Source organism: Pteropus medius, unplaced genomic scaffold (genome assembly GCF_902729225.1).
Source record: "Pteropus medius unplaced genomic scaffold, Ma_sr-lr_union100, whole genome shotgun sequence".
NCBI classification, from domain to species: domain Eukaryota; kingdom Metazoa; phylum Chordata; class Mammalia; order Chiroptera; family Pteropodidae; genus Pteropus; species Pteropus medius.
Genome location: NW_024344561.1, coordinates 266,050 through 293,898, shown reverse-complemented (window position 1 = coordinate 293,898; position 27,849 = coordinate 266,050). Strand labels below are relative to the sequence as shown.

The window sequence follows — 27,849 nt, the reverse complement described above, 5'->3', positions numbered from 1 at the left end:
AGGATCCAGTAGGGGGCAGTTTGGGGCACCTGCTTCTCCAGCACTGGGGGCCTTGGTCCAGCGTCCAACTGTGATGTGATAAAGGCTTATGACTGATGAAGGGTGCTGCTCAGCCCCTCCTCTGCAGACGATCAAGCAGCTAGGAGAGAGGGGTAGAGTGAGTCAGCTCTGGTGCCCCCTCCCCAGACTTCTACCATCTCAGGAAGCCGTAGCCCAGAGGTTTAGGAAGATGCTGACTTAAATGTCCGGGGCACCCCAGTATGGCCAACATGGCTGAAATGCACACTCCTTATTCTGCCTTGAAGAAACTTATCTTTCCTCAATGACTTCATAGTTGTAAGTATGTCACAATCCAGGCCCCCAGGCTTCACAGCCCTTCCTCCAAGGCTGGCTCCTTCGAATACAGAAATAAGTTGATCCAAATTCATTGGCATCCGGATCTGTGGTCCCCAGGGGAGCAGGAGGGATGTAGGACAGACTGAAGAGGAGCAGGACACATGAGGAACAGGCGTAGCCTCCATCGACTCAGAGCTGGTGAAAATCAGAAGAGTGTGATCTGGGGCAGGGGTCCCCAGCTCCCGGGCCGCGGACCAGTAATGGCCCATGGCCTGTTAGGAACTGGGTTGCACAGCAGGAGGTGAGCGGCAGGCGAGTGAGCGAGTGAGCGAAGTTTCATCTGTATTTGCAGCCGCTCCCCAACGCTAGCATCATCAATCACCTCAGAGCCACCTCAGACCATCAGGCATTAGATTCTCATAGGAGCATTGGTCTCTGGTGCCAAAAAGGTTGAGGACCGCTGAATTCTGGGGGTCCCAGAGTCAGTGGCCAGAGAGCTTGGCTCTAAGTCAAATCCTGCAGAAAACTAAATGGTTTGGGGAGGGCAGGAGGGAGTGGTCATTTTCTTGGTCCTTTAAATTTTCAAAACATTTTTTCTTACTATAAAAATAACTCAAAATGAGAATTTTTCAATAAGTAATTGTTTTTATAGTAGGCAATCAGGAAAGAGAAGGCTATTAAATATCACTCCTCCTCTTGTTACATTTTGACGGGAATTAAATGAGACAGTGCACTTAAAGGGCTTAGACCTATTATGGAACATTGCTCAAAAATATCATTCAGTCCTTCTAGACTTTTCTATACACATTTTAAAAACAGCAAAACAAACGTGGAATGCTATCACTTTACAATGCTCTTTTTTTTCCCTTTTAAAAAATTTTAACTTTTCACCCCTTTTGAATAGACTTTATTTTTCAGAGCTGTTTTAGGTTCACAGAAACACTGAGCAGAAGATAAAGAGATTTCCTGTACATCGCCTGCCCCTGCGTGTGCACGGCCTCCCGCATTAGCAACATCGCCACCGGAGTGGTGCATATATCACAACTGACGAACCTACACTGACACGTCATTATCGCCCAAAGTCCATAGTTTATATTAGGGTTCACTCTTGGCGTTGTACATTCTACGGCTCCTGATAATGTATCTGCCCTTTCGGTACCATATGGAGTAGTTTTGCTGCCCTAAAAATCCTCTGTGCTCTGCCCGTTAACCCCTACCTCCCCTCTACTCCCTGGCAACCACAAATCCTGCTACTGTCTCCCTAGTTTTGACTTTTCCAGAATGTCATATACTTAGAATCACACACCACGCAGCCTTTCCTGACTGGCTTCTTTCACTCAGCAATATGACTGTAAGGTTCTTCCATGTCTTTTCATGGCTTAATAGGTCATTTCTTTTTAGTGCTAATATTCCACCATCTGGATGCACCACCGTTTATTTATCCATTCACCTGCTGAAGGACATCTTAGTTGCTTCCAAGTTTTGGTAATTATGAATAAAGCTGCTGGAAATATCCACATACAGGTTTTCGTGTGGACATAAGTTTTCAACTCCATTGGGCAAATACCAAGGGGTCTGACTACTGGCAATTCACTTTTTTAAAAGCTTAGTAAAGCATTGAAAAACATCCTCTGTATCATTAAACATTCTCCTACAATAGGGGTCGGCAAACTGTAGCCAGATGATAGAAGATAGATAGATAGATTAAGTGTATTTGTAAACTTTAAAAATTATTTACTAATCGAGTATAGCTTCTTTTGAGCTATATTGGCAGAGCTGTTATTTCAACCTGGAACTTACAGCCTGAAAAGGGGCTTTTCAGAAAAAAAATTTGCCATTCCCTGTCCTACAGTATCATTTAAAATAACTGTCTCGAGTTTATGGCCATGCCACCCTGAACAAGCCCGATCCTGTCTGATCTCAGAAGCTAAGCAGCGTGGGGCATGGTTAGTATTTGGATGGGAGACCACCTAGGAAGACCAGGTGCAGGTAAAAAAAAAAAAGAGGATTGTAAGGTGACAAGGTCCTTGCAATCTGTGATGTCAACAAAGGGTTGGCTCGCCTAAAAGAAACAAACAAATAAATATCTAGAGTCCCATTGCACGGCCATACCATGATTTACCTACCCGCTCTGTCTTATTGGTTTCTTCAATTATTTCTGTTGTTTCTCCTTAATGAACATCCCTGAATATCCTGGTACTGAGGCTAATACATGACTGTTTTCCTTAGGCTGAATATCTAAAAATTGAATTTTTAAGTAAAGTGTTTTTTTTTCCCCCAACAAAACCCTTAAGGTTTTAAATAAAGATTGCAAGTGTCCTCTTGCCACTTTCCTCCCCGCCAAAAAAAGTTTGTTACCTGGCAGCAATGTGTGGGAACGTTTCTCCATGTCCTCATCAACACCAGGTATTATCATTTTCTAAATGATTTTGCTAATTTTATTGGCTTTCACGCTCCTCTTCCCTCTCCCAGGAGAATTCTATTTGTATATAACTAACAGACTGCTCTTCCCTTTCTGATTTCTGTTCTAAAGGTGTCTGGAATGGTCCTCATTGGTCTGGGCATCTATGTCAGGTTCAGAGGGGCTGTCCTCACAAGGGTCCGTTCTCGGGCTGTCCTTGAGTTGTCCTCTGCGTACCTGCTCCACATTGCCTACCTGCGTCCGGTGATGGGCTGCATCACTGTGCTGCTTGGCTTTGCCGGGTAGTACGGAGCAACCTAAGAAAGCCGCGGCACTCTCTTGTTCGTAAGTTGGATTCGCATGTGGCCCCCAAAACTCTCCTTTCATGTACAAATCCTTCACTACACTTGCCTCAAACCCTTCCATCTCCTGTTTTACAGTGCTTATGGTGTCTCATTTGATGACATCAATGCGTCCATCTTTTCCTTTATGCTGTGTCTCGTTTAGAGCTCCTTCTCTACCTGAGATCGTAAATTACAGTCTACGTTTTCTCTCCATAGTTGTTGTGATCTGCTTTCTCGCTTCTAGCCCTTTAGCCTTCGAGAGTTAATCATGTTCATGGTGTGAGGTAGGGGTCTGATTTGACTTTTTTCCCTGTTGGTGACATACTGTCCCCTTACTGAGTGGCCCCTCCAGTCCGCCTCTGTCTCTAGGAGTTTCCATTGTGCTTGGGTCTGTTCTGGGCACACCGCTCTTTCCATCAGCCTGTGGGCATGGCCCCCACCAGCACAACGCTGTAATCGTCATATGTGCACAAGTACATGTTCAAGTACATGGGACATGAAAGTTTCAAGCATGATCGTGCAGACAGCATGTCGCAGATTTCACATGTCTTATTCTCACACAAGCCTTGGCCAACAGGTCCCCCAAATCCAGTTCCCAGCTTCCCCATTCCCACCTCCCTTAGAATCTCGTCTGAGCGGATGATCTCACCTTAAGAGTAATCTGTCTCCAGTGCGTTTGTTTTCCTTCCTCCACTGTGTTGCTACAAAACTCTGGTTATTTCAGTCTGGGGGTTTCTTACTCTAGTCATCATCTCCCAGAGCATAGATAACCCCAACGGTGAAAAGCACCCGCCCCACCCTCCTCCTCCCTGAAGCGCCATCATATCCCATCTTCTTTCTTTATAACCTCGTTCAGCAAACATTTATTGGCCAGGCCCTGTGCCTGCAGTATTTCGTTTTATCTTCAATATGATGTAGACTCTGTTTTATCCATAGTTTAACTTGGAGGAATCAGAGTCCTCTCTCTCACGCCTCACATCCAACTCATCGGCAAATTCGATCGGCTTTTCTGCATCTATCCCTCCAAAACTTCTGAGACCTCACTCTCAAAAGCGAAGGCCTTTTCATGGGTTTGGGAGCCACGGAAGATCCTGAGCAGAGGAGGGACTTGAGAGGCTCGGGTGCTCTCAGGCGCCCTCTGGCGGCCGTGGGGGAACTGTGGGGCGGGGCGGAGGAACTGTGCTGGTCCAGGTGGGAGGTACTGGGGGCTGGACCCGGTGGGGCTGTGGAGGGGGTAAGAATTGGCAGGTTGCGGGTAGATTCTGAAGATAAAGCCACTAGGACTTGGCGATGCCTGGTTATCTCAGTCACCCAGAGGCAGGGAGATAGTACTATTGATATTAATATTAATCCTCATAATCAGTTACATGACCACTCGTCTGAGGTCCCACAATTGCTAAGCCCTACACCCTATGAGCTGTGGGGACCCCGAGGGTGTATCCCCTGCACTTACCTGCCTCTCTGTGTCAAGGCCAGATAAGTCCTGCCACCAGCCAGTCTGGTGACTCAAAGCCTGAATTGTCAAGCAGGTCTTAACAACAACAATAATAATAGGCATAAATGGAAATAAATGCAAAGGAACCCAGGAGCTGACCTCTTTGCTCCCATCTGGCCTTAAGAATCTCCACCGAACCCCCAGAGGCCCCCGGAGCTGGTCCCACCCCTACATTATACAGTCGAGGAAACTGAGGCCCAGGGAAGGAAGTGGTTTCTCCTCGATGGTAACTTAATGAACCCCTCTCCGCTTGCCAAATTTCCCACTGTTTTCCACCACGCAAGTGAATTAATTGGGAATGTTAGTCAGCAAATGTTGACACATTCCTCTTGGCACCCACGGGCCTGTCACCTGTCCCCCCTCGTCAGCCCTCCCCCCACACGGGCGTGTCGGAGGCTTCTCCTCCCCACCTTCTGCCTTTGCTCTGTCCTCCCCACCGCCCCTCCGCCTTCTCCCCACTCGGCCACTGCCATCCACACACACAGCCTTTACGCCACCTGGAGGTCCCCACTGAGGCCTCCCTGACACCCATAAAGTGCATGGCATGAAATCGAGGTCTAGCTAGCTGCTCCCAAGAATACCCCACTGCTGGCATCCTGGACAACATGCAGGAAAGCGACAGATGAAAGAAAAACCTCCCTACCCCACTGGGTGTGCATTCTTTCACATTGGGGTAGTCGTGTGGCCTGGGAGGGGGCAGGGACTCATAGCAGGCCCCCGGCCACCGCCCCCCATGCCCACCCCCTCTGTGTCTTCCAGTGCTTCTTGGACATGGTTGTTATTCCCACCCTGGAAATCACAGCCGCCACAGCGGTCCTTGCCTTCCTTCCGATTCTGGAGCACAAGCGCCTCTCCCCTCCCCATTAGAAAGAAACAGGATCAAGAGAAGCCCCCATCTCCCCTACCCCACCAGGAGGCAATCAGTTCTATGCTGCTGACGGAGATCGGGATGGATGAAACCCGAAACCTCTCAGCCTCCCCCCCCCACCCCCGAAGCCCTGAAGAAACTAGCTGAGTTAATTTGACCATCTCTCCTGTATTTGGTGGTGGGCTGGGAAAAGAAGTAAAAGTTGTCGGGGCTTTGGAAATCTGCTGAAAACAGGGCTATTTAGCAAAATCCATCAAAATGGCAAAAATGGACGCATTGACGCAATCATCCCATTTTTAGGAATTATCCAAAGATTTGTTTGTTCGAGGGCAGAATGACACACATAACAGGATGGGCAAAAGATTGCTTGGGCCTAGCGAGCATCGGTGGGGGCGGGGTTAGTTTATAATCATCGCAAAGGGGTCCGATGCCGGTGAAAAGAAGAAAGGAGAAGGCCCTTTATGTCCAAGATGGTGCATTTCTCAGGATACATTGAGATCCATGTTTGAAGCCCCCCAGAGACAAACTCCGAGGCAAGAATTCCAAAGTTCCTGGTTTATTTTAAGCTGATATCAAGAAGGACCTGTGGGGCACGGGGAGGTGAGGGAGGGAAGGGAATGCAGTCCATGAAAGGGGACATGGCGGGCAACTGGGCTCAGTTCTGCTGGGGGACATCTGGGACACATCACAGAACGTGCACTTGCTTTTCTGCTCCAGGGGCGAGGGAGCTGCAGTATGACCCATCGCCTTCCAGCTCTGCTCCCCGGCACATGTGCCTGAGAGGCCACAGAGAGCCCTCGGTTGCTGGCAATAGGAAGCCAGGCACAGTTTGCACAAAATGACAAAGGCCACCAGGATGCGAGCAGGGCACCAAGAGCAATCGCTACTCTTGTTGAGAACAGCTAGATGCAGAACGAGAGTAGTATAAAGCAAGGAGAAAAATAATAGAATATACTTTGCTTTGACACACATAGAATATCTCTTTTGGGACACAGGAAACAGTGACAGTCGTCACTGTGGAGTGGGAGGATCTGTTGGCTGGGAGAAAAAGGTGGGAGAGAGACTTTTCATGGTCTACCCTTCTGTGCTTTGTGAATTTTGAAACATGCGACCATATCACCTCTTTGGGGAATTCGTGTTTTTTTTTTTAATTTAGACCTTTATTTAAAAAATAGAAAATTAAATTTACCCCTTTTTTGTGCAGAGAGAGAGAGAGAGAGAGATTCAGTTGCTAAAGATGATATTCAAGTCTTTAATCAATTTACAGCCAAATGAGTGGGGGGTGTAGCGGGCGTGTGGGAGGCTAGAAAGAGCAGATGATTCAAACTCAGTTGTGATGGGTACGAACAGATGCGCTGGGCTTGAGACCACGCTCTCCCCGTGTCCCTCCCTCGGGGGCGATGGTAGCCTGAGTTTGTCGCCCTCCAGTGCAGACCCAGGCTGAGGGGAGGGAATGCAATGGGAAGCCCCCACCTCCCTGCTCTGTCCCCAAGAAACCTCACCAAATGGAGCACCTTGCTCTTCTGTGTATTCACGGTTTCCTGTTTCATTGAGGTTGAAGAAGTGGCCCTGGAGCACAACTTCGTGGCCCTGAGGAAGAAATTTAGAGGTTACAACAAGCCAGATGATAATTCTATGGAATGGAACTTAGTCATGGAGAAGGTGAGAATCACATCTTTTTTAAAAATAATTTTTAATTTTTCAGTTATAGTTGGCATACAACATTATATTAGTCTCAGGTGTGCAACACAGTGTTTAGATATTTATATAACTTATGAAGTGAATACTCCAATAAGTGCAGTACCCATGTGACACCATACATACTTATTACACTATTGACTGTATTCCCTATGTCATACTCCACATCCCCATGACTATTTTGTAGCTTCTTAATCCCTTCACTTTTTCACCCAGGCCTCAACCTCTCTCCCATCTGACAACCATCAAAATATTCTCTGTATCTTGAGTTGGTCTCTGTTTTGTTTGTTTTGTTTTTGGATTCTATATCTAAGTGAAATCAGAAGGTATTTGTCTTTCTCTGTCTGACTTATTTCACTCGCCATAATACCCTCTAGGTCCATCCATGTTGTTGCAGATGGCAAGATTTCATTCTTTTTTATGGTTGAGTAATATTCCATTGTATATATGTACCATTTCTTCTTCATCCAGTCATCTGTTGATGGACGCTTAGGTTGTTTCCATATCTTGGCTATTGTAAATAATGTTGCTATGAACGTATAAATGCGCATGTCTTTTCAAATTAGTGTTTTCGGTTTCTTCAGATAAATACTCACAAGTGGGATTACTGGGTCCTTCTTTGTCTCTTGTTATAGTGTTGGTTTTAAAGTCTACTTTTCCAAAAAAATTTAAAAAATAAATAAATAACATTATAAAATAAAGTCTACTTTTCTGGCATAAGCATTGCTACCCCAGTTTTTTTCTTTTTTGTTTCCATTTCCATGAAATATCTTTTTTCCATTCCTTTATTTTCAGTCTGTGTGTGTCTTTTGATCTGAAGTGAGTCTCTTGTAAGCAGCATAGGTAAGGGTCTTGTTTTGTCATCCACTCAGCCGCTCTATGTCTTTTGATTGGAACATTTAATCCATTTATATTTAAAGTAATTGTTGCTAGAAGTTTCTTGTCAAGATGGCGAAATAGGTAAGTGCTGCGCTGCTTCCTCCTGTGACTATCTCAACATTACAACCAAACTAAAGAACAACTACGATTGAAAATTGCCCGAAGTCTAGCTGAACAGAAGCCCTATAACTAAGGACATACAGAAGAAGCCACGTTGAGACTCTGGAAATACTGAACAGAACATCTGAAAAAAAAAAAGTAATTGTTGATAGATATGTAGTTATTGCCATTTTGTTATTCACATTTTTTAATCTTTTATTCTTCTTCTTTAAGAAGTCCCTTTAATATCTCTTGTAATACCGGTTTGGTGATGATGAACTCTTTTAGATTTTCTTGCTCTGGTAAGCTCTTTACCTGTCCTTCGATTCCAAATGATCGCTCTGCTGGGTAGAGTAATCTTGGTTGTAAGTCCTTGCTTTTCATCTCTGAATATTTTATGCCAATCCTTTCTGGCCCTCAAAGTTTCCGTTCGGAAATCAGTCTTATGGGTGTAGGTAACTAAATGCTTTTCTCTTGCTACTTTTAAGAGTCTCTTTGTCTTTAACCTTTGGCATTTTAATTATGACATGTGTTGGTGTGGGCCTCTTTGGATTCATCTTGTTTGGGACTCTCTGTACTTCCCGGACTTGTATGTTTATTTCCTTTACCAGGTTAGGGAAGTTTTCAGTTATTATTTCTTCAAATAGGTTTTCAATTCCTTGTTCTCCCTCTTCTCCTTCTGGTACCCCTAGGATGTGAATGTGGTATGTTCGATGTTGTTCCAGAGGCTCCTTAAATCATCCTCATTTGGGGGGATTCTTTTTTCTTGTTGCTGTTATGATCGTTTCCACTACCTTATCTTCCAAATCACTGATTTGATCCTCTGTTTCATGTGAACTACTGTCGATTCCCTCTAAGGTATTCTTCATTTCAGTCATTGTAGTCTTCATTTCTGACTGGTTCTTTTTTATGTTTTCTATCTCCATTTTTATGTTTCCTATCTCTTTGTTAAAATTCTCACTGAGATCACTGAGCATCCTTATAACCAGTGTTTTGAATTCTGCATTTGGTAGATTGCTTGTCTGCATTTTATTTAGTTATTTTTCTATAGCTTTGTTCTGTTCTTTCATTTGGAACATGTTTCTTTGTCTTCTCATTTTTGCTGCCTCCCTGTGTTTGCTTCTACGTATTAGGTAGGGCTGCTCTGTCTCCCAGTCTTGGCAGAGTGGCCGTATGTAGTGGGTGCCTGTAGGGTTCAGAGGCACAATCTCCCTGGTCACCTGACCCAGGTGCTCTAGTGGTGTCCCCTGTAGGGGTTGTGTGTGCCCTCTTATTGTAGTTGACCCTTGATTGCTGTTGGCACAATATTGGGAGGGAATGACTCTTAGGCTGATTGATTATGAGGACTGGCCGTGACTACAATGGAAGAGCCGTTGTGCAGGGGCTGACCTTTGTGGAGCAGGATTTGCTTTAGCAGGCAGGGCTCTGATGCCTGTCAAATCTGCCCTCTGGGTGTGTCATTTGTGGAGGTGGTTGAGTGGTGCCCTGAAGCTGACCACCTGGTGTGTTTATTCTGAGGACTCTTGGGAGGGGTTCAGGTGCAGGCCAAGGTCAACCACTGTCTGTGCCCTGCTGGAGGCCATTTGGTATGAGCTACAAAGTGATCTGCAGATGATTGCTGCATGTACAGGGTTTTGAGGTGCCTGGGAGAGGCTAAGCTGTGAACTGAGGCTGACTGCCACTAGTGCCAGCTTGGGGCTGCTTAGTAAAAGGTACAGGGCACACTGAGGCCAGACGCTGCTTACCTGGGGTTTGTGAACCTTTGAGAGATTTTAGAAAAATCCCCAGCATAAGCTAAGACAGGTCATTGGTATGGAAAAGCCACTGGAAACGTCTGGGTGGGCTCACAAGTTGGGTGAGGTGGCGTCTCAGGGAGTTGCAAGGGTAGGGTGACCACTGTTAGCCAGGGTGATAGAGACTCATATGGCTGCCACCTGTGTCTGCATGCTGGGTGAGGGGAGAGCCCAACAAAGGAACAATGGCTTCTGACAGCACTTGTCTGGGAGGAAGATGCCCCTCCAGCCCTGTCCCTGAAATCAGACAACTCAGTTCCTCCCTATATGTCCCTGGAGCCTTTCGAGCTGCCTGCCACTCTAGCCCTGGAGCTCAGAGCGAGTCCATCAGCGAGTGAATCTGTGTGCGGGCCCTTTAAGAGGAATGCTTGCGTCTTCAGCTGCCCTCCGCCTCATTTAGTTGGTCTCCACTGGTTTTGACAGCCAGAGGTTATAAGGATTTCTTTTCCCGGCTCTGAATCCCTGGGCTGGGGAGCATAGTGTTGGGCTGGGACCCTTGCTTCTAAGGGAGGACCTCTGCAGCCGAGATATCCCTCCTGCCACATGTGTTGAGGGGACTAGCCCATTCGGTGTTTCTGCCCCTCTGACCAGTCTCAATGTGGCTTCTTCTGTATACCCTTAGTTATAGAACTTCTGTCAGCTAGACTTTAGGTGATTCTCAGTGATGGTTGTTCTGTAGTTTAGTTGTAATTTAGTTGTGGTCATGAGAGGAGGCAAGCACAGCATTTTCCTACTCCGCCATCTTGACTGGAAGCCCACATCTTTTTTTTTAATGTGGTAAAATACACATAATATAGAATTTACCATTTTAACCATTTTTAAGTGTCCAGTTCAGTGGCATTAAGCACGTTCACATTGTTGTGCACCCATCACCACCATTCATCTTCAGAACTTTTTCATCTTCCCCAAATGAAACTCTGTCCCCATTAAACTCACTCCCCATTCCCCTGCCCCAGCCCCGGGCACCCACCCTTCTACTTTGTGTCTCTATGAATCTGACTCCTCTAGGGACCTCTTATAACTGGAATCATACAGGAACTGTCCTTTTGTGACTGGCTTATTTCACTCAGCATAATGTCCTCATGGTTCATTCATGTTGTAGGAGTTGTCAGAATTTCCTTTCATTTTAAGGCTGAAAAAAACATTCCACTGTATGAGTAGACCACATCTTGTTTATCCAGTCATCCGTCGATGGACACTTGAGCTGGTCCCACCTTTTGGCTATTGTGAATAATGAACGTGGATGTGCAAATCCTGCATGAGTGTTCAAGATTCTGCTTTCGGTTTTTTCAGGTAAACGCCCAGAAGTGGAATTCTGGATCATATGGTAATCCTATGCTTAATTTTTTGAGGAATTTCCACATTGTTTTCCACAGTGGTTGCATCATTTTACAGCAAAGCATGAGGATTTCAGTTTCTCCACACCCTTGCCAACGCTAGTTCTTTTCTTTCTTTCTTTTTTTCTTTTTTATAGTAGCACCTGCAAGAGTGTTTAAGGTGCAGGACCGATCTCCACGTGTCATGCAAGCAGTTGAATAGGGTCTCTGAGGCCTGTTCTTATGCCTCAGTTTCCTCACCTATAAAACAGAGAAAAGAAGTACCCACCTCATGGGGCTATAGTGAGACATGAGTGAGATAATACATGTAAAGGGATGAGAAGGCACTGGATATTAGCCCTTCCATTCATATGTAAAGAGCACTGAGAAATAATTAACAGTTACTGAATGCTGGCTCTGTGTCGGGCTACTGTTGTGGACCTCATATAGTTTCCCTTCTTAATCCATACAAAAATCTTGTGAAGGAGATCCAGTTGGTCACATTTACGGTTGGAAAAACTAAGGCAAAGAAACGAGTAGTGACTTCTCCAGGGTCATGCAGCTAGTAATACCTCGGGACGTCAGGCTGTACTCTTAATCGCCACAGCCGGACGTCAGCACAGACGGATACAGGCTGTGCTGGGGCCTGTGTGTGTGGGGAGAATTAGGAGGCCAAGAAGATGCTGGAGCATTTGGGGGCCATCAAATGAGAAGGAGACAATGTTCTGTTCCTTCATCCTGAATCTGAAAGCAGTTTGGGTGACCCGAAAGGCACGGGTAGTGATGAGGCCTTGGAGCCTATGAGCCCCTAACTGGATCCTGCCTGCTTTGATATTTGTATCTTTAGGGCTATTTTCCTAAGCTCCAGAAAATAATCAAGACTCGGAGCTCCAACCTGAGTGGGGGCTCACTGGGGGCAGCAGTGATACAGGTGAGGCCCAGTCCCTTTGGGACACACTGAACTCTTTTACTGAGCACTGATCGTGTTCCAGGCACTGTTCTGAGCACCAAGGACACAGCAGTGACAAAAGAAAAAACATCTCTGCCAAGGTGGCACTGACATTCAAGTGGGAGAGAGAGTAAAATACGGTGATGCAATGGAGAAGATTAGGGAGGGCTCTCTGAGGAGGTGACCTGAGGGAAAGCCATGTGTGTGTTGGCAGGCGAAAGGCGGACGGAACAGCTAGTGCAAAGGCCCTGAGGCAGAGATAAGCTTGGCTTATTCAAGGACTAGAGGCCCCTGCATCTGGAGTAGGACGAACGAGAAGGTAGGTATGGGGAGATGAGGGCAGGGAATTGAGGAGGCAAGATCCTACAAGGCCTTGTGAGCTGCAGAGAGGCGTTTGGCTTTGTTCTGAGTATGACAGAAAGCCAGTAGAAAGCTTTTAACATTCACTTTTTCACTCCGTAAACTTTATTGAGCATCTGCTCCATCCATGCACTGTCTTAGATACTAGGGGTACAACATTGAACCAAACAGACAAAAATCCCTGCCCTCATGGAAGTGACCTTCATATCATCAGGGAAAGACAAGAAATATGATTTTTTAAATTAAAAAATGTATTGTATGATAGTGATAAATGTTCAGGAGAGATATAAAATGGGGACGGTGAGAGAGGAAGTCATTTTAAGCAGGGTGATCTCATTAATGGTTCGCCTACAAAGAAGGGGGAAAGCGTGAGGGCGCTGGAGCCCTCAGACCAGGTTCAGGCGAGGAACAGCTCATTCTGGGGATGAGCCCTCTTCATGCTGGTGAGTCCGGCCTACACGGCCCAGGTGGGAGGCCTGAGTGGGCAAGAGCTGGGTCATGTCACTCACTGCTGTCTGAGAGGCAGGACCACAGCCTCCCTCACTTGTAAACTGGGCTGCCCCGTTGTTTGTTGTTAGGCATCGATGAGGCAGAATGCATCTGAGGCTGTGCACGATGTCCTATGATCCTGGAAAGTTACTGTCACAAACTCAAAGGAGGTCTTACCCAAGGCAGGGATCTCAGGGAGGCAGTGGCCAAAAGGCGATGAGCTCTCCGTGCACCAAGACCGTTTGCTATGGACACACTATGCGCGGGAGCCATTCTTATCCCTGAGCCTGTCAAGGAGCGAATCCTTGCTCAGAGCCAAGTCCTGGTAAGCCCCAGGGAGAAAAATATATTTTTTTGTGAAAACTTTTCTTCTCCTACCACATTTACATAAGGCAATAACAGTAAAACGGTGTTAACAGACTTATAGTAAGATGTAATTCACATGACGATAATAGCACAAAGAAGGATGCAGAAAACGGGGCTACATAGGAGCGAAGTTTTTGTAGGATACTGAAATTAATTTAGTATGAATCCAAACTAGATTATAAAAAGGAAAGATGTTCATTGTGATCCCAGGGAAACTACTAAGAAAATAACTTTAAAATATAATAAAAGAAAAAACAAGGGAATTAAAACGGTGCACTAGAAAATATCTGACACAGAAGAAGGCCACGATGGATGAATAGGGGAACGAGAACAAGAAAGGCAAATAGACAATAAATAGCAAAATGGCAGAAATAAATCCTACTTTCTCAGCAATTACCTTAAATGTAAAGGGATTAAACCACTTAACTATACACTTTAGAAAGGTGAATTGCATGGTATATGAATTACGTCTCAAGAAATCTGTAACTTAAAAAAATTCTCCATCCTTTTGCGCCCTCAAGTTTTTCTCCTGTGCTCCCCCCACACTGATTTTTAATATGCAGTAGTGGTCTCATTTTTATTTATCTGTGTCACTCACTGCTTTCTGAAGGGAGATTGATAATAAAAGATTTGGGAAACCCCTGTCATCTTGATTCCTGTCTCCTCCATTTTATTTTTCACACTAGCTGTCAATGATTTTAATTCTAAGTACCCGAATGAGATGACATGACCTGCCTTTTCATGCAACTGTCTTGTTTTGTAAATTATTTTGTGAAAAAAAAACCTAAAATGTTCACAAAAGATAACTCACGCAAAGAAACCCCCATATACCCATCACCCAGATACAGCAATCACCAAAATTTTCACATTGTTTCATTATCCTTTCCTCCTCTTTGAATTTAAAACAAATCCTAATGTCATTTTCCTCCTTTACTCTTCAGTACACATCTTTAAAATGTATAAATTTGTGTTGACAACCCTAATGGCATTATTACACATGACTGAATGTGTGTGTCTCCCCTAAATTCACATGCTGAAACCTAGCCCCGAGGTGATGGTATTAGAAGGTGCAGCCTTTGGGGGGTAATTAGGTCATGAGGATGGGGCCCTCATGAATGGGATTAGTGCCCTTATAAAAGATTCTCCAGAGAGCTCCCTCCCTCCTTTTGCCCTGTTAGGACACAGTGAAAAAAACAGCCATCCATGAACCAAGAAACTGGTCCTCATCACTGAATCTGCTGGCCCTTGATCTTGAACTTCCTAGCCTCTAGAGCTGTGAGGAATAAATCTCTGTTGTTTATAAAATATCTGGTCTATGATATTCTGTTATTGCAGCCCAAATGAACTAAGACAACAGCTAAGACAATTAGCAGCCATTCCTTTTCATCACCCGACACCCAGGCCATCACCAAATTTTCCTAATTGGCTCAAAAATGTCTTTTTACTTTTAGTTTTGTTGAATTGGGATCTAAACAAGGTCCGCACATCAGGTCCGATTGTCATGTCTCTTGTGTCCCTTTTATGCAAATCCAGTAATTATAAAATTAGAGCATGCTTTAGAATCCTCTGGAAGTTCTATTAAAGGACAAGTGCCTCTCCTCCCACCCCAGCTTCTGACTCAGGAGATCTGGAGAGGGGGGTCCCCAGGAATCCTCATTCTTGACAAGTTCCCAGGCAATGCTGCTGGCACAGCAAATGTACTTTGAGAACTGCTGCTCCAGATTCTTCCTCCTCTTCCCCAACCCCGTCCACCTTTGATCTGTTGCAGGAAGAGTGTGGAACACTGGGAATTCCACACTTTCTGGATTTGCTGCTGCTGCTCTATGGTGCCTTTACCTGTTCCTCTCTCTCCCATATTTCCTTGTTCTCACTTGTTCTCAGCCCTTGCTGTACATTAGAACCCCCTTGGAGCTTTAGCAAAATACTCAAGTCTGGTCCCCATTGTTACCAAGCAAGGGCTCACCACCCGATGTGCATAGAAGTCAATGCTATGGCACTAGCTTTTGAGAAAAGAAGAAAGCTCTTATTTTTTGTAAGGTCGACCGGCATGGAGACAGGAGACAAGGCTCAAATCTAACTCCCCAATCCAGGGTTCAGGACAATTTTTAAGGGGTTTTAGCACTAGATCTTCCTGGATAACAGATCTTTCATTTCTGAAAGGGTTTCAGTGTTCAGGTTCTGGTCATGCCCCAGTCCTTTGTTTGAGGGGAACAGTTAAGGGTTTAGAGATGTTACTCTTAAGTGGTGAATCCAAGGTTTAAACTTCGGTTCTGGGTCTCGTTAGAAACAAGATATGACCAGTTTGAGCTGGTTCTGCTGTTACACCATTTCCCCATCTTATGATTTAATTGAACTGGGCTGTGGCCTGGGCATGGGAACTTATAACATTTATCCAGATGATTCTAAGGGTGACCATGGTCACTGCTGAGAATCAGTAATCCAAGGCCTTATTGACCTAAGTGACCATAGCAGCTAGAATCAATTCTTTCATTGAGGATCGCAAATAATAGTTTATCTAATTTTTTCACCTTTCTTTCGGGGAGATTTTGAGGAGAATAAAATGGGCACATGCCATAATTGCTGTCGCTGCGATCATCTCCCACTGCTGGAAAACACACCTAGTTTTATATGGAACCAGCCTACCTCTCAGATTTCTGTCACTAAGCCAAGAGGGGTGGGCATGTAATCCCAGCTAGCCAATCAGCACATTCCATCTGTGCTGACCTCGGTCACTGGTTCAGGCGTGGGCACATGATCCCAGCCAGCCAATCAACACATTCCAACTCTCTGATGGCAATTATTGGTTGGGACCCAAGCTGGCCAAGAGACCTGGTTTTGGGAGTTCACATCAGAAGCCACAGGTTTAAAGGCTCAGTCCCACAGGACTGCCCCCATTTCAAATGCCAGTCGCAAGTATCGGGTCCCCAGATGAGCCACACTTCTGTCTGACTTGGCTACAAAGTGAGGAGGTTCCTGCCATCCTCCCTCCCTTTCAGGGTTGATAACTGGAATAACTCACAGAACTCAGGAAAGTGCTTCACTTACTACTTCGTGTATTATAAAGGATACACCAGGGCACCTCTCTGGGTGTGCCACCCTCCCAGCACCTCAATGTGTTCGCCGAGCTCTTGAAACCCATTGTTTAGGGTTTTCATGGAGGTTTCATTACATAGGCACGACTGATCAAATCACTGGCCTTTGGTGACTGACTCAATCTCCAGCCCCTCTCCCCTCCTCAGACACTGGGCTGAAAGTGCCGACCTTCTGAACATGGCTTGGTATTCCTGGAGACTAGCTTCCATCCTGAAACTACTTAGCCACCGTCCAGTACTCTTATTAGCATACAAAAGACCTCTTAGCATTCTGGAGATTCCCTGGGTTTTAGATGTGTGCCAGGAACCAGGAAGAGGATCATGCATTTCTTTTTTATTGTATCAAACATGAAGAGCTGGGTGTGGTGGTGAAAAAAAAAAAGCCCTGCATTCGAGAAGCTAACATTACAGTGAAGACAATTCAAATGAATAAACTGTACGGTATTTTAGATTCTAGGGGCTATGGGGAGGGGGACACAGAGAGACATCAAAAGTGCTGGGAGAAGGGCTGAGTAACTAAATGGAGGAGTGGGGAGCACAGATGAAATCTGTGGAAAGACCTAAAAGGGGAAGCGAGGGAAGCCGTGTGACTACCCGGGGAAAGAGGGCTCCAGGCAGAGGAACCAGTCAATGCGAAGGCCATGAGACAGGGGCCTGGCGCGTTCACACAGCAACAAGGCCAATGTGACTGGAGCAAATCAAACGTAGGGGCCCAGAGGAAAGGGAGGTGCCAAGTCAGATCATGCAGAACCTTGCAGGTTACTTTGGCTTTACTCCCAGTCAGGTGGGAGCCATGGAGGGTTCTGAGCAGGCTTGACCAGACTTGGGTGCTCACAGGCGCCCCCTGGCTGCTGTGGGGAGAACAGATATTCCCAGCAAGATTAGTTGGGGCAGCATCATTCTCCCTGCCCATTGCACAGAGGAACTTTCTAGGGCCAATGTGGTGGCCACGAGTCCCAGCTAGACACAGCCCCAGGCCTGTGAGCCTCCCTGGCCTAATCTGAGATCTGCTGCATCACACATGGCCCTCAACCATCTGCTTGGCTGTCATCCAATCGCCTTCTTCCTAGAAATCACATTTCACTAATGGAAATAAAAGAACAACTGCATCTGGGCATAATGGCTTTAATTTTTTTTTTTCTTGTGGAGAAAAGTGCATGTCTTTCCAAGTGGAGATCAGGGGAACCACATCCAGGATAGAAATGAGCAGGTCCGGAGCTCACTCCGTAGTGCGTTTGGGATTGTGCAGAAGCCAGTTAGCGGAGCTTGTACTTCAACACTGAGACCAAATTTCACCCCTTACTTGTTTTTCTAAGTAGGAGAGAAAGACACTGGAATATGATTCCCAGAGATGACAAAAAGAAAAAGAAAAAAAGCAGAACCCCAAACCATGGTGGCCACGACAATTTCCCACCGAAATCCCTGTGGAAAGACAAGTTGCTAAAAGCAAATGGTAAGAAGGGACAGCAGGACCCAGTCTCGGGCGACTGCTCGAGATCCCAATCTCCCTGGAGTTGGGAGGTGGTTTTCCCATAGCCTTTGGTTTAATTTTTGTTTGTAAACTAAACAAACCTCAATTCCCCACAGTGATCTGTGAGGACATCAGTATCTGTTCCCCAGAGACCATTTTGAATTAAACCTCCTCCCAAACATCATAAAATAAAAACTTCCATTATATTTAGAAAAAAAAAAACTACATTATCCCAGTCTTGAGAGAACTCGAAGCAGTTGTCTCAGTTGCTATGTGAAGCTGGACTGTTGAAAAATTTTGTGTAAACAGAAAGCTTAGGCCAGGTTAGGTCCAAGTTACAGCCAATGCTGGTTTTATCGCATATGCAGTGACGGTTGGCTCGTCCCTCAGGTAACAGCTCTCTGACCCACCATTTTCTATAGCAGCAGTTTAGGGAAAATGGACTGGCCAAGTGTGTCTTGACAGGCCATGTGCATTCTAAGAAGCCTTTTTCTTAGCTAATTTCATTTGTTTTTTATGTTAAAGCAACTAACATTTTTGACTCCCACCCCAAACATTCAGATCCTCTCATTTTGTTTCCAGGAGCGTGTCTGTTTCACTTCAGTCATCTGATTTGTTGGCATACAAATATATCCTCACTTTGAAGCCCTAAGGGCAGACCCTGGTAAGGGGTAAATAGGGCCCTCTAGAAATAAATTCAATCTAGAGCTTCTATAAAGGTAAGAGCCATGTTAAACTCGAACCAAGCCTTCCCCGTGCCCCAAAGGAGGCTGAGATCTTTAAGGCTACAGGTCATCTTGCCAGCAGGGGCTATGAGAGTGGAATTGGGAACACAAACCATCTGCTTAGGCTGTCCTCACAGTGTCTATCAAGTTATGGGGTGTCAGTTAGAGTTCAAGAACAGAAAGAGGTGCCATGCCACTGAAGTTTAGATTGCGCAAGGTGGGCAGGATGGGCTGTTGAGCTGGGTCAGGGGATGTGACGATGTAGATCCCCAAACTGCACATAATCTCCCAAAAGAAGCCCCCAGCTTCAACCAGGGGCGAATCCCAGGCCATCCCCCATCTGTCTGCCACTCTCAAGCTGTATCATGAAATGCATGTGGCAATAGCAGTTACACAACTCTACCATCTTGCCCGTCCAGCTCAAACCCAAAACATTCCTTAGAATGTCTCCTCCATTAGCAGAAAATGTCTCATCACCAGGCCCCACCGATGACATGGCTCAGGAAATGGACACTGGGTACTGGGTCTTCACTGGCCCTCAAGTGGGAGGAGCCCAAGTCCTTACATCAGAAAGTCAACAGCAGGCACAGGTTATAGAAACATTGCTTAATTTCCTTTTCTAGCAGGATGTAAGATGTGGCAAGATCTTGCTTAAAACATCACCAGCCAAATGGGCTCCAAGGAGGCAGGTCTGGGCGGGAGGGACCAGGCTCTTGGCTCTGAGATTAACTTCTGCACAATGCCCTGAGCATGAAGGCCAGGGCTGGCTGATTCTCTGCCTGGCTAGACACGGTACGTAGTTCCAGAATTCAGTCCCGAATCAACGACACCACAGATAAGTCAAAACAGGGTCATGGGTGATGTGGAGTTCTAGGGAAACTTAAAAGGCACTTCCAGGGTCCCTGAAGCCAGGGGGCTTCTGAATCCCTATCCCTTGACAATGGGAAAAGCTGCTTTAATACTGCTTTCACAGAGGATCCGCAGGCCAGAAGGGAGGGTCTGCCCAGGTCAGTCACCTCCTCGCCTTGGAGCCTCGAGGTCGGAGGAGGTTCGTGGGCAGGCTCAGGACCACAGCAGGGGACCCTGAGCAAAGAGCCACCTTCCAAATCTCTAAAGATGAACTCTGAGAACCCACATGGCATGAGAAAGACAAACCATCTTCAGCCAGCTCGTGAACCTCAGACAATGCCCAGAACAGAATGGACGTGGACAACGGATCTAACCCAGAAGGCACTGTGGAAGCCCCTCTACTAAGCAACCCCCATTCAAACGCTTGAAAAGCAGCAAGCTCGTGCACATCAACATCCCTAGACCCTGCCTCTGATGCAGAGTCGCCAGTGTTTGCAGCCTGTGACAGGGGCTGCTCGGGCAGGCTGGTGGCCATGGCGAGAGAATGAGCCATGCAGAAGTAGGAGGGGCAGCTGATACCTGGCAAGGGAGAAGGGGGCGCCCTGAGCTTGGAAACAGCCCTTATGGCTCATGCCTCAGTCACAGTCCAAGCCGAGGCAGGAGCGGGTGGGCAGGGGTGGGGGATCATGTCTAGCAGCTGCAGCCACTGGACTGGGAGGGTGGGGCATCTCCCAAGGTTGGGCCTTTCCCATTGCTTCCAGGGCTGGAGCTGGTTTCCAGGGACTCGTTCATCTTCTCACAGATGACATCCACCAGGCGCTCAAAGACCTGCTTCACGTTGATGTTCTCCTTGGCACTGGCCTCGAAGAACTCGAAACCTGGACAGATATAGGTGGGGACACCCATGAGACCCTGAAGGGCAAAGCCTGGGCTGTGGTATCATCCAAGTCTGGGTTGTAAAGCCTGTTATGCAGCTGTGGGATTTTGGCTGAATGCCTTAGTCTCAAAGCCTCAGTCTGCTCATCTATAAAATGGGAATCATGATGATAAAAACCTGTGGCAGCAGCCCTGCTCGGAACTATCCTAAGAATCTCTTTGTCCCAAGGCAGGTCCGCAACAGTCCAGGCAGTATCATTCCAGTGCCTAGAGGGCACGGGGCACCCATAGGTGGCTGCAGCTGAGCTTTACCTGACTTATACAGCAAAGGTGTCCACAAAGCTAGTTGTTGACGTGGACTTTTGAAATGGAGCCAAGTACTTCATATGTTCTGGAAAATACACAGCTGAAAACTGGCTTCAGTCTGGGGGACCACCAGTTTGCAATTGGTCGGGCGGATAACGGTGGGTTTCCTGGTGTTCGTGGAGAGCATGTGATGTGCAGGGTTCCTGGCCTACAGAATGCACTAAAAATGGTGCTAATAATAATATAATTAATTATAGTAAGTGCTTACATCTTACTACGTGGCAGGTACTTTTCTAAGTGCTTTATATAAATGAATACATTTAATGGTGTTCTGAGGTTCACCCTATTATAACCCATTTTATAGATGAGGAAACCAAAGCACAAAGAGGAAAAGTCATTGATCTGAATATACACAGGTAACGCATGGCAGAGCCGGGATTCACACCCGGGCGGCCTGGCTCAAACAACAATAAATATTAAGTAAATATTTTAAATGTAAATAAATAAATAGTAATAAATATTCCTATTGTACCATCTTGGGCCTTGGTGTGGAGGGCAGGCTGGCTGACTCTTTCTGGGGAGAGAGGATGAGAGGCAGCTTTGAGTATTTTCTTAGAATCATAGCGACCATCATAACTTGTTTGTCCTCCCAAAGGTGGAAGGTGGTACAAACGCTTTGGGAACTTGCCCAAGGTCCCTTGTTACAAAAAATGTCCCATCAACCTGAATGTAAGGGTGTATATGATGATCCTTCTTGCACCCCCTGAAAGGTTGATTCAGGATCTGCCTACAGGGAGCTACCTCTGAGACGTCTCTAATGTGTCCCTACCTGCCACCCATGCCAAGGTGGGCCAGAAATTCAAACACCCACCCACCGTATTATACACACGGCAGGGTAAATGGGCCTCTATGCTGGCACTTGTCATGCTGCACTATAAAAATGTAATTGTAATTAAATAGTTAAGACTGTAATGATCCGTTTCCTATCCGTCTCTGCTACTAGAACGCCAGCTCCAAGAGGGCAGGATTCCCGTCTGCCTTGATCACTGTGCAGCCACTGCCAGGCACAGAGCAGGCGCTCAGAACTACTTGCTGAATGACTGGACGGTTGGACGGATGGATGAATGAATTAATGACAGAGGCAGGGCACAAACTCAGATCTTCTACTCTGAGCCTAGAGGTATCAGTGTCATCCCGCTGTCTTCCTGGGCAAATCTGGCATTTTCTTATGTGTGGCTCTAACTCATATAATCTGAGTTCTTTTTGTTTTAATACTTTTTTTCTGATTATAAATATCTCCTGGAGAAGCTGGAAACTGCTGAAAAATATCAAGACATGTATAAACTATCATCTCATCACTCAGAAGTGATTACTATTGACGTTTTGGTATTTAGCTTTCTACTTTAATACAAATATACGATTGTTGGAGTTGGGTTTATAGGGGTGTGTGCGCGCGTGTGTGTATGCACACGTGTGCATGTATATGTGGTTTTCTTACAAAATTGGGATCAAATTCTATCTCCTGCTTTGTACTCTAGTATCTTAAACTTAAAGGCAGAGCAGGAATCCCCTCCTCCTCCAGTCACCAGGTATTCTCTGCCAGGAGGTGTGGGCAAATATTCCAGCACACAACTGGGTTGTAGCTGATTTTACCATTTCCAGGCAAATTGGGGATTTGGGCTCCCCAGCACACCTGGAAATGGGACCCAGGCTGGAATTCCCAGAAATACAGGGGACAGAGGAGCAAGTTAAATGACACCACGAGAGAGCAGAGCCAAATCTCAAATGCGATTTACATTCTATAGAACAAAGACCAGGTTTCTCCAACAAATTGGTGGCAAGAGGAAGGAGAAAGGGGACCGTTGTAGTCCAGGGGTCCATGAGCTTTCTCTGTTAAGGGCCAGACTGTAAATATTTGAGGCTTTGTGGGCTATGTGGCTCTTAGAGTTTTAAATGCAAGCATCAACGACAGTTCACAATCATGCCAGCTAACACTGAGATGAAACCTACACAGGTGCCTCTCTGTTATATCTGCTTCACGTGTCGCAACTCACTTAACCTTCATGACAGCTGGATGAGGTGGGGCTGCTATCATCCCCATTCGATCCATGAGGAAGTGCAGGCCTAGAGAGCTGGAGTCTCCAGAACAAGATCACAAAGCGATCGAGAAATAATATGAGTTAATGTTCAATCTATACCAGCATTTGCTTATTTAATCTAACAGCCCTACGAAGTAAATACTGCTTCACCTGTTCCCTAGGTAGAGCAAAAGAAGCACAGAGAAGGGAGGCAATGTGCCCTAAGTAACACAGCAATGGGTTGCAGACTGGGATCCTAGTTCCAGAGTCTGGGTCCTTAACACGCACTCCCTACGGTAGCTATACCACTGCCCAGAAGGAAAGCCCCGGGAGAGCCTAGAATACTGGAATACTCAGGACGAGATTTTTGTTGACCTCAAATTTTCAATAGGTAATTCATTCGCCTGATTCAAAAAGATAAGACTGAAAAGTTCCCCTCTAGTGCCTGGCCTCCCAGTTCTGAAACACACAGGTCGCTGCTGTTACTAGGTTCTTCTGTACCCTTCCAGAGTTCATTTAGGCTATATTCTTATTCTCATCCTTTTCATACACTAATGCAGGTGTTGGCAAACTTCGAGGTACAGGCCAAACCTGGCCAATCGCCTATTTCTGTAAATCAAGTTTTCCTGGCAGACAGTCACGCTCATTCATTGATGTATTGTCTACAGCTGGTTTCAGGCAGAGCTGTAGGGTTTGACAGAGGCTCTATGACCAAAAATATTTCCTATCTGGCTCTTTAAGCAAATGTTTGCTGACTCCTGGCCTAAAGGAGGCAGCCATATCCACTATTCTGTGGTTTACTTTTCCCACTTAACCATCAATCCCAGAAATCTTGCCATAACGAAACATAAAGAATGCCCTCCTCCTTTTTCATGGTTGCATAGTATTCTACCACGTGAATACACTTTATGTTTTGCAGCTTCCTCCACTGTGAGCCATCTGGGAGGTTGTCAAAGTTTCTCTGCTACTAACAGTACTACGATTTGATATACTCACTACTTTCCCACATGGGTGAGGATGTTACCAGATATGGTTTGGCTGAGTCTGGATTCCCAGAGCAGTGGTCAGGGAGGAGGGATCTGTGGGTGAATCCCCTGGAATTAAATGGATAAGGTGGCACACATGCAGGCAGTCTGAGAGAGCAAAGAGTTGGTGACTGTGGTTGGACCTGGGACCTGAGCGTGAGGATGGAGGTTTGATTCTGGGAGATCCAGGGCCTGTGGCCCAGGCTGGGCACTAACCAAGGTCATCGGCAAGCCTCCGGCCATCCTCAGCAGGTACGACACGCTCATCCTCCAGATCACACTTGTTCCCCACGAGAATGACCTGAGCATTGTCCCAGGAATAGGTCTTGATCTGTGTGGCCCTGTGGAGTTTGAGGGCTGTTAGGCCAGAGATTTGGGGGTCAGGGGAGAAGGCAAAGGTCAGTGGGTCAGCGGTGAGCCAGTACTCACCAGTCCTGCACGGCGGTGAAGGACTCCTGGTTGGCAACGTCATACATGAGCAGGAAGCCCATGGCTCCTCGGTAGTAGGCTGTGGTGATCGTACGGTAGCGCTCCTGGCCCGCTGTGTCCTGGGGAAACAGCAGGGTCAGCCGGCTAGAAGCCACCCTGTCCCCCACCCCACCCCTGCAGAGCCCTGTCTGAGGAAGGTACTGCCTTGTGCTCACAGTCCTGGCCCAATAGGCGAGACATGGACCTGCCTGTACGTGCTCTGGCCTGATGGGAGAAACATGGACCTGCCAGCAGTCTCTAGTCTGAACGGAGAAATATGGGCCTGCCTGCACGATCTCCAGTCTGATGGGAGAGACATGGCCCTGCCCTTGAGGAGCTCCCACTATGAGGGGTCAGTGGCCTCTTACAGACTTAAAAGCCTCTTTGACCTCATCTCCAAGAATCAATTTAATGACCACAAACAGCCAGCTGGGTCAGAGGGTATCATCTTGATGCAGATACCCTGGTGCTTGTTTCCATGACAATCGTTACCAGAAGCTGTGTTGGGAGGAGGGCAGTGGCTCTGACACCAGGCAGGCTCAGTGGGGGCCTCTGGACTCGCACCTGAGATGGTACCCAAACCTCTTCCCCACTAGTCACCAGGATTTCTAACTGCCTTGGGTCAGTACTACCTCCCCCTCGGATCTCACGGGGCAGGGCATATCCCCTCACCCTGATGAATTCACCTCATAGATAATATACCCTGCTCTTCATGCCTACCCCACGCCCCCTCCCCGACTCTGGGCCCTTCTCCCGCAGCCATACACCTCTGCACGGACTTTCCTGGAGGAACCCTAGGCCCTCCCCAGCTGTAGACCCATGGATAGCCACCCGGCCCACCCAGATCTGCAGCTTGATCCTCTTGTCATGGCGGTAGACAGTCTTGACCTTGAAGTCGATGCCCACAGTGCTGACGAAGGCAGGTGTGAAAGAGTCATCCGCGTAGCGGAACAGGAAGGATGTCTTGCCCACACTGCTGTTGCCAATAAGCAGAAGCTTGAACATGTAGTCGAAGTTCTGGTCCGCTGCATCCCGTGGGCCCGGCAGGGGGTCTCCAGCTGATGCCATCCTGATGGGGAGCCTCCTGGGGGGAGGCCTGGAGCCCTGCAGAGAAATAAAATACCAGTCGCAGCTCCAGTGTATATATCAGACCTGAGTTCAAACTCCGGCTCTGCCACCTGGAGGCCAAGTTACGCTGGATGCTCTGTCCTCCTCTGGAAAATGAAGATGTCTGTCAAATGCAAGGGCCCAGGTTCAGGGTGCACGGGGTGCCTCTTCTGGCTATTGAGGAACCAGACCCAGCAGAGGTGCTGGTGTGGACTTTGCCCCCTGGTGAGCAGCTGGTGTGGCCCAGGTGTGAGCTGCCCGCCCCCCACCAGCTGGATAGAGCCCCCCCCATCCCAGGCTTGTTGACTTTGGCAGGTGTCAGCCACCACCAGGGTGCCTGCCCTGCCCCCACCTAATCCTAGTTTAATCCCCTCCCTGACCTCCATGGGGAGGGGGTTTTCAGTGGATCCAGCCCAGGTTTACACCTAGCTCTGCCTCGAAATGTATACTTCTACATTCTGTTTGTCAAAGGGGACAGGCCCATACTGCTCGAGGTAGAGCTGACTCACGCCAGCCCACAGAGGCTGGGTGACCGTCCTCAGATCGAAGGAAACCAGCCGGGACACCTAATAATCAAGAACCCTACCGCCGGGACCACCACACCCTTCCACCCTTCGTCCTGTTTTTCCTGGCTCTGTCCCTACAGCTGGGCTTCTTCATCTGGGTCCAGGACACCTCCTCAGACAGCATGGCCTTCCCGAGCCTCAGTTTCCCCAGCTGTCTATGGCTGCTTCCTGAGCTGTACGAGGAAGTTCCAGAAGGCCTGGATGAATGGAGGGCACACTCGCAGAGGAAACCCTGGCAAAGCTTTCTCAACTGCCTGTGGGGCTTTTTTCCATCTTAAAGGAGAGCACAACCGGCCTCCTTTTCCTGCCCTGCCCTCAGCCCCACCCCGTGTTCCGGGAGAACGAGTTTGAGGAGGGGAAGACAAGAGACAGGAAGCCTTTCCCCAAGCTGGGCAGGGCTGCGAGGCTGGGGCCCCCGCCCCACCCCCAGCCCACCTGTCAGCCGTCCCCACCTACTTCTGACCATCTGCCGACCGCCACTCACGCCTGGCACTAGGTTAGGGTCCAGGGATTCGGCCCTGTTCTCCTTCGCTGGACTTGGGGCGCCCCAGCTAGTGCAGGGGCGCTCAGGAGCTTCCTCCCATCACCATATGGTCCCATCTCGTGTTCCCAGCTGGGCTCTCGGCCCCGCCCGCGCCCCATTAACGTTCCCGGATGAGTCCAGCTGGGTGAGGGCGAGGCAAGAGGCGGCCCCCGCCGCCCGGCTTTGTTCCCCGGGTCCTCCCCCGACCCCCCTGTCCCTCCAGACCTGCTGGGATGCGGAGGTGCAGGGTGGCGTGCGCTCCCTCCGAGAGGGTCCGTTCGCGGGGCGTCGCTGCCAGTGGGGATTCCGCCTCCGAACTCTTCGCGGCCTGCCGTGGGCCGCGACCCCCACCCCGCAGCAGTCTGTCCGCAGCCACCCGGATCCCGCGCCGGCTCCGCCCAGGCAGGGGAGGAGGGGCAGCTCCCAGGGGAGGGGGCGGGGCAGAGTCCGGGGCGGGGCTTGTAGAAAGTTGGGATGGGGTGCGTGCGGGTGCGCCGGAGGTGGCGGCGGAGTGCAGCGGTCTAGAACCCGATCCCAACAGTAAACTTTACATTTTCCTTAATTAACTATGGAGCTCCTACTACGAGCAGAGCGGTTGAGAGAGGATTCTGGAGCTGGGTTTGAATCCCAGATCCACCGCTTTCCAGCCCTGTGACTTTGGATATGTTACTTAACTTCTCTGGGCTTCAGCTTCCCCTACCGTCAAGTGGTTGATGACAAGAGTCTCCACCTCATAGAGTTAAATGTGGGTTCCGATCTGAAAATTGCAGCGCCTGACCCTAAAGTGGGCTAGGTTCCTTTGTCAAATACTCTTAAGGGCCCTTGGAATTAATCCCGCTTTTACAGAGGCTCAGAGAGGGACAGCCCTTTGTCTGAGGTCACACAGTAAGGAAATTTGACACATCCGGTCCCAGCTGAGGGCCTAGAGTTTTCTTCAGGCCAGCAGGAGAGCATCTGCAGTTATAACAGCTCAGGCTTTGCTGGTGTTCAGATTCCAACAACTCCACCTGAAGCCACTTCCTGAGCTTCTCTGAGCCTCATTGCTTCAAGGAATCAGCAGGTGCCTCTAAGGACTTCCATGAGAACGATTGGAGATGACATGCATCAGTCAGGAAGGGCTGGCATATGTTCAATAACAAGCAGCCCCCAAACTTCCACGGTAGCCAATACTCAAGGTTTGCTTCTCACACACATTGTTCATTGTGGTGAAGGGAAAATGTGGCAAATCATGCACTGGCTTGTACAGTAGTCCTCCTTTACCTGCAGTTTCCTTTCTATGGTTACAGTTACCTGCAATCAACCATGGTCTGAAAATATTAAATGGAAAATTCCAAAAATAAACAATTCATGTTTAAAATTGTGCCTCATTC

The 27,849-nt window shown here is 47.6% G+C and overlaps 2 protein-coding genes across 2 annotated transcripts; one reads left to right on the top strand and one right to left on the bottom strand.

Moving 5' to 3' along the window:
- The first annotated feature begins 269 nt into the window (after window positions 1–269).
- Window positions 270–12,771, top strand: TSPAN16 (tetraspanin 16). The gene is given in 6 exon segments (XM_039873283.1): window positions 270–307; window positions 309–336; window positions 2,870–3,082; window positions 5,336–5,410; window positions 6,999–7,244; window positions 12,077–12,771. Coding segments are annotated over 6 exon segments (714 nt in total). The 3' UTR covers window positions 12,191–12,771.
- A 4,823-nt stretch (window positions 12,772–17,594) lies between these two features.
- Window positions 17,595–26,888, bottom strand: RAB3D (RAB3D, member RAS oncogene family). Its single transcript, XM_039873140.1, has 5 exons — window positions 26,705–26,888; window positions 25,124–25,387; window positions 24,245–24,363; window positions 24,032–24,156; window positions 17,595–20,408 (listed from the first exon to the last, which is right to left on the bottom strand). The coding sequence occupies exons 2-5, from the start codon at window positions 25,349–25,351 to the stop codon at window positions 20,221–20,223; spliced, it is 660 nt and encodes a 219-aa protein (XP_039729074.1). The 5' UTR covers window positions 25,352–25,387; window positions 26,705–26,888; the 3' UTR covers window positions 17,595–20,220.
- Between the last annotated feature and the right edge of the window lie 961 nt (window positions 26,889–27,849).

Excerpts from the sequence above, each read along its gene's own strand:
- RAB3D (XM_039873140.1), bottom strand. The coding sequence starts at position 25,351 with ATGGCATCAGCTGGAGACCCCCTGCCGGGCCCACGGGATGCAGCGGAC. Across the intron at positions 24,364-25,123 it reads GGATCAAGCTGCAGATCTGG|GACACAGCGGGCCAGGAGCG; the intron begins GTGGGCCGGGTG and ends CTGTTTCCCCAG. Across the intron at positions 24,157-24,244 it reads TTCACCGCCGTGCAGGACTG|GGCCACACAGATCAAGACCT; the intron begins GTGAGTACTGGC and ends CAAACTCCACAG.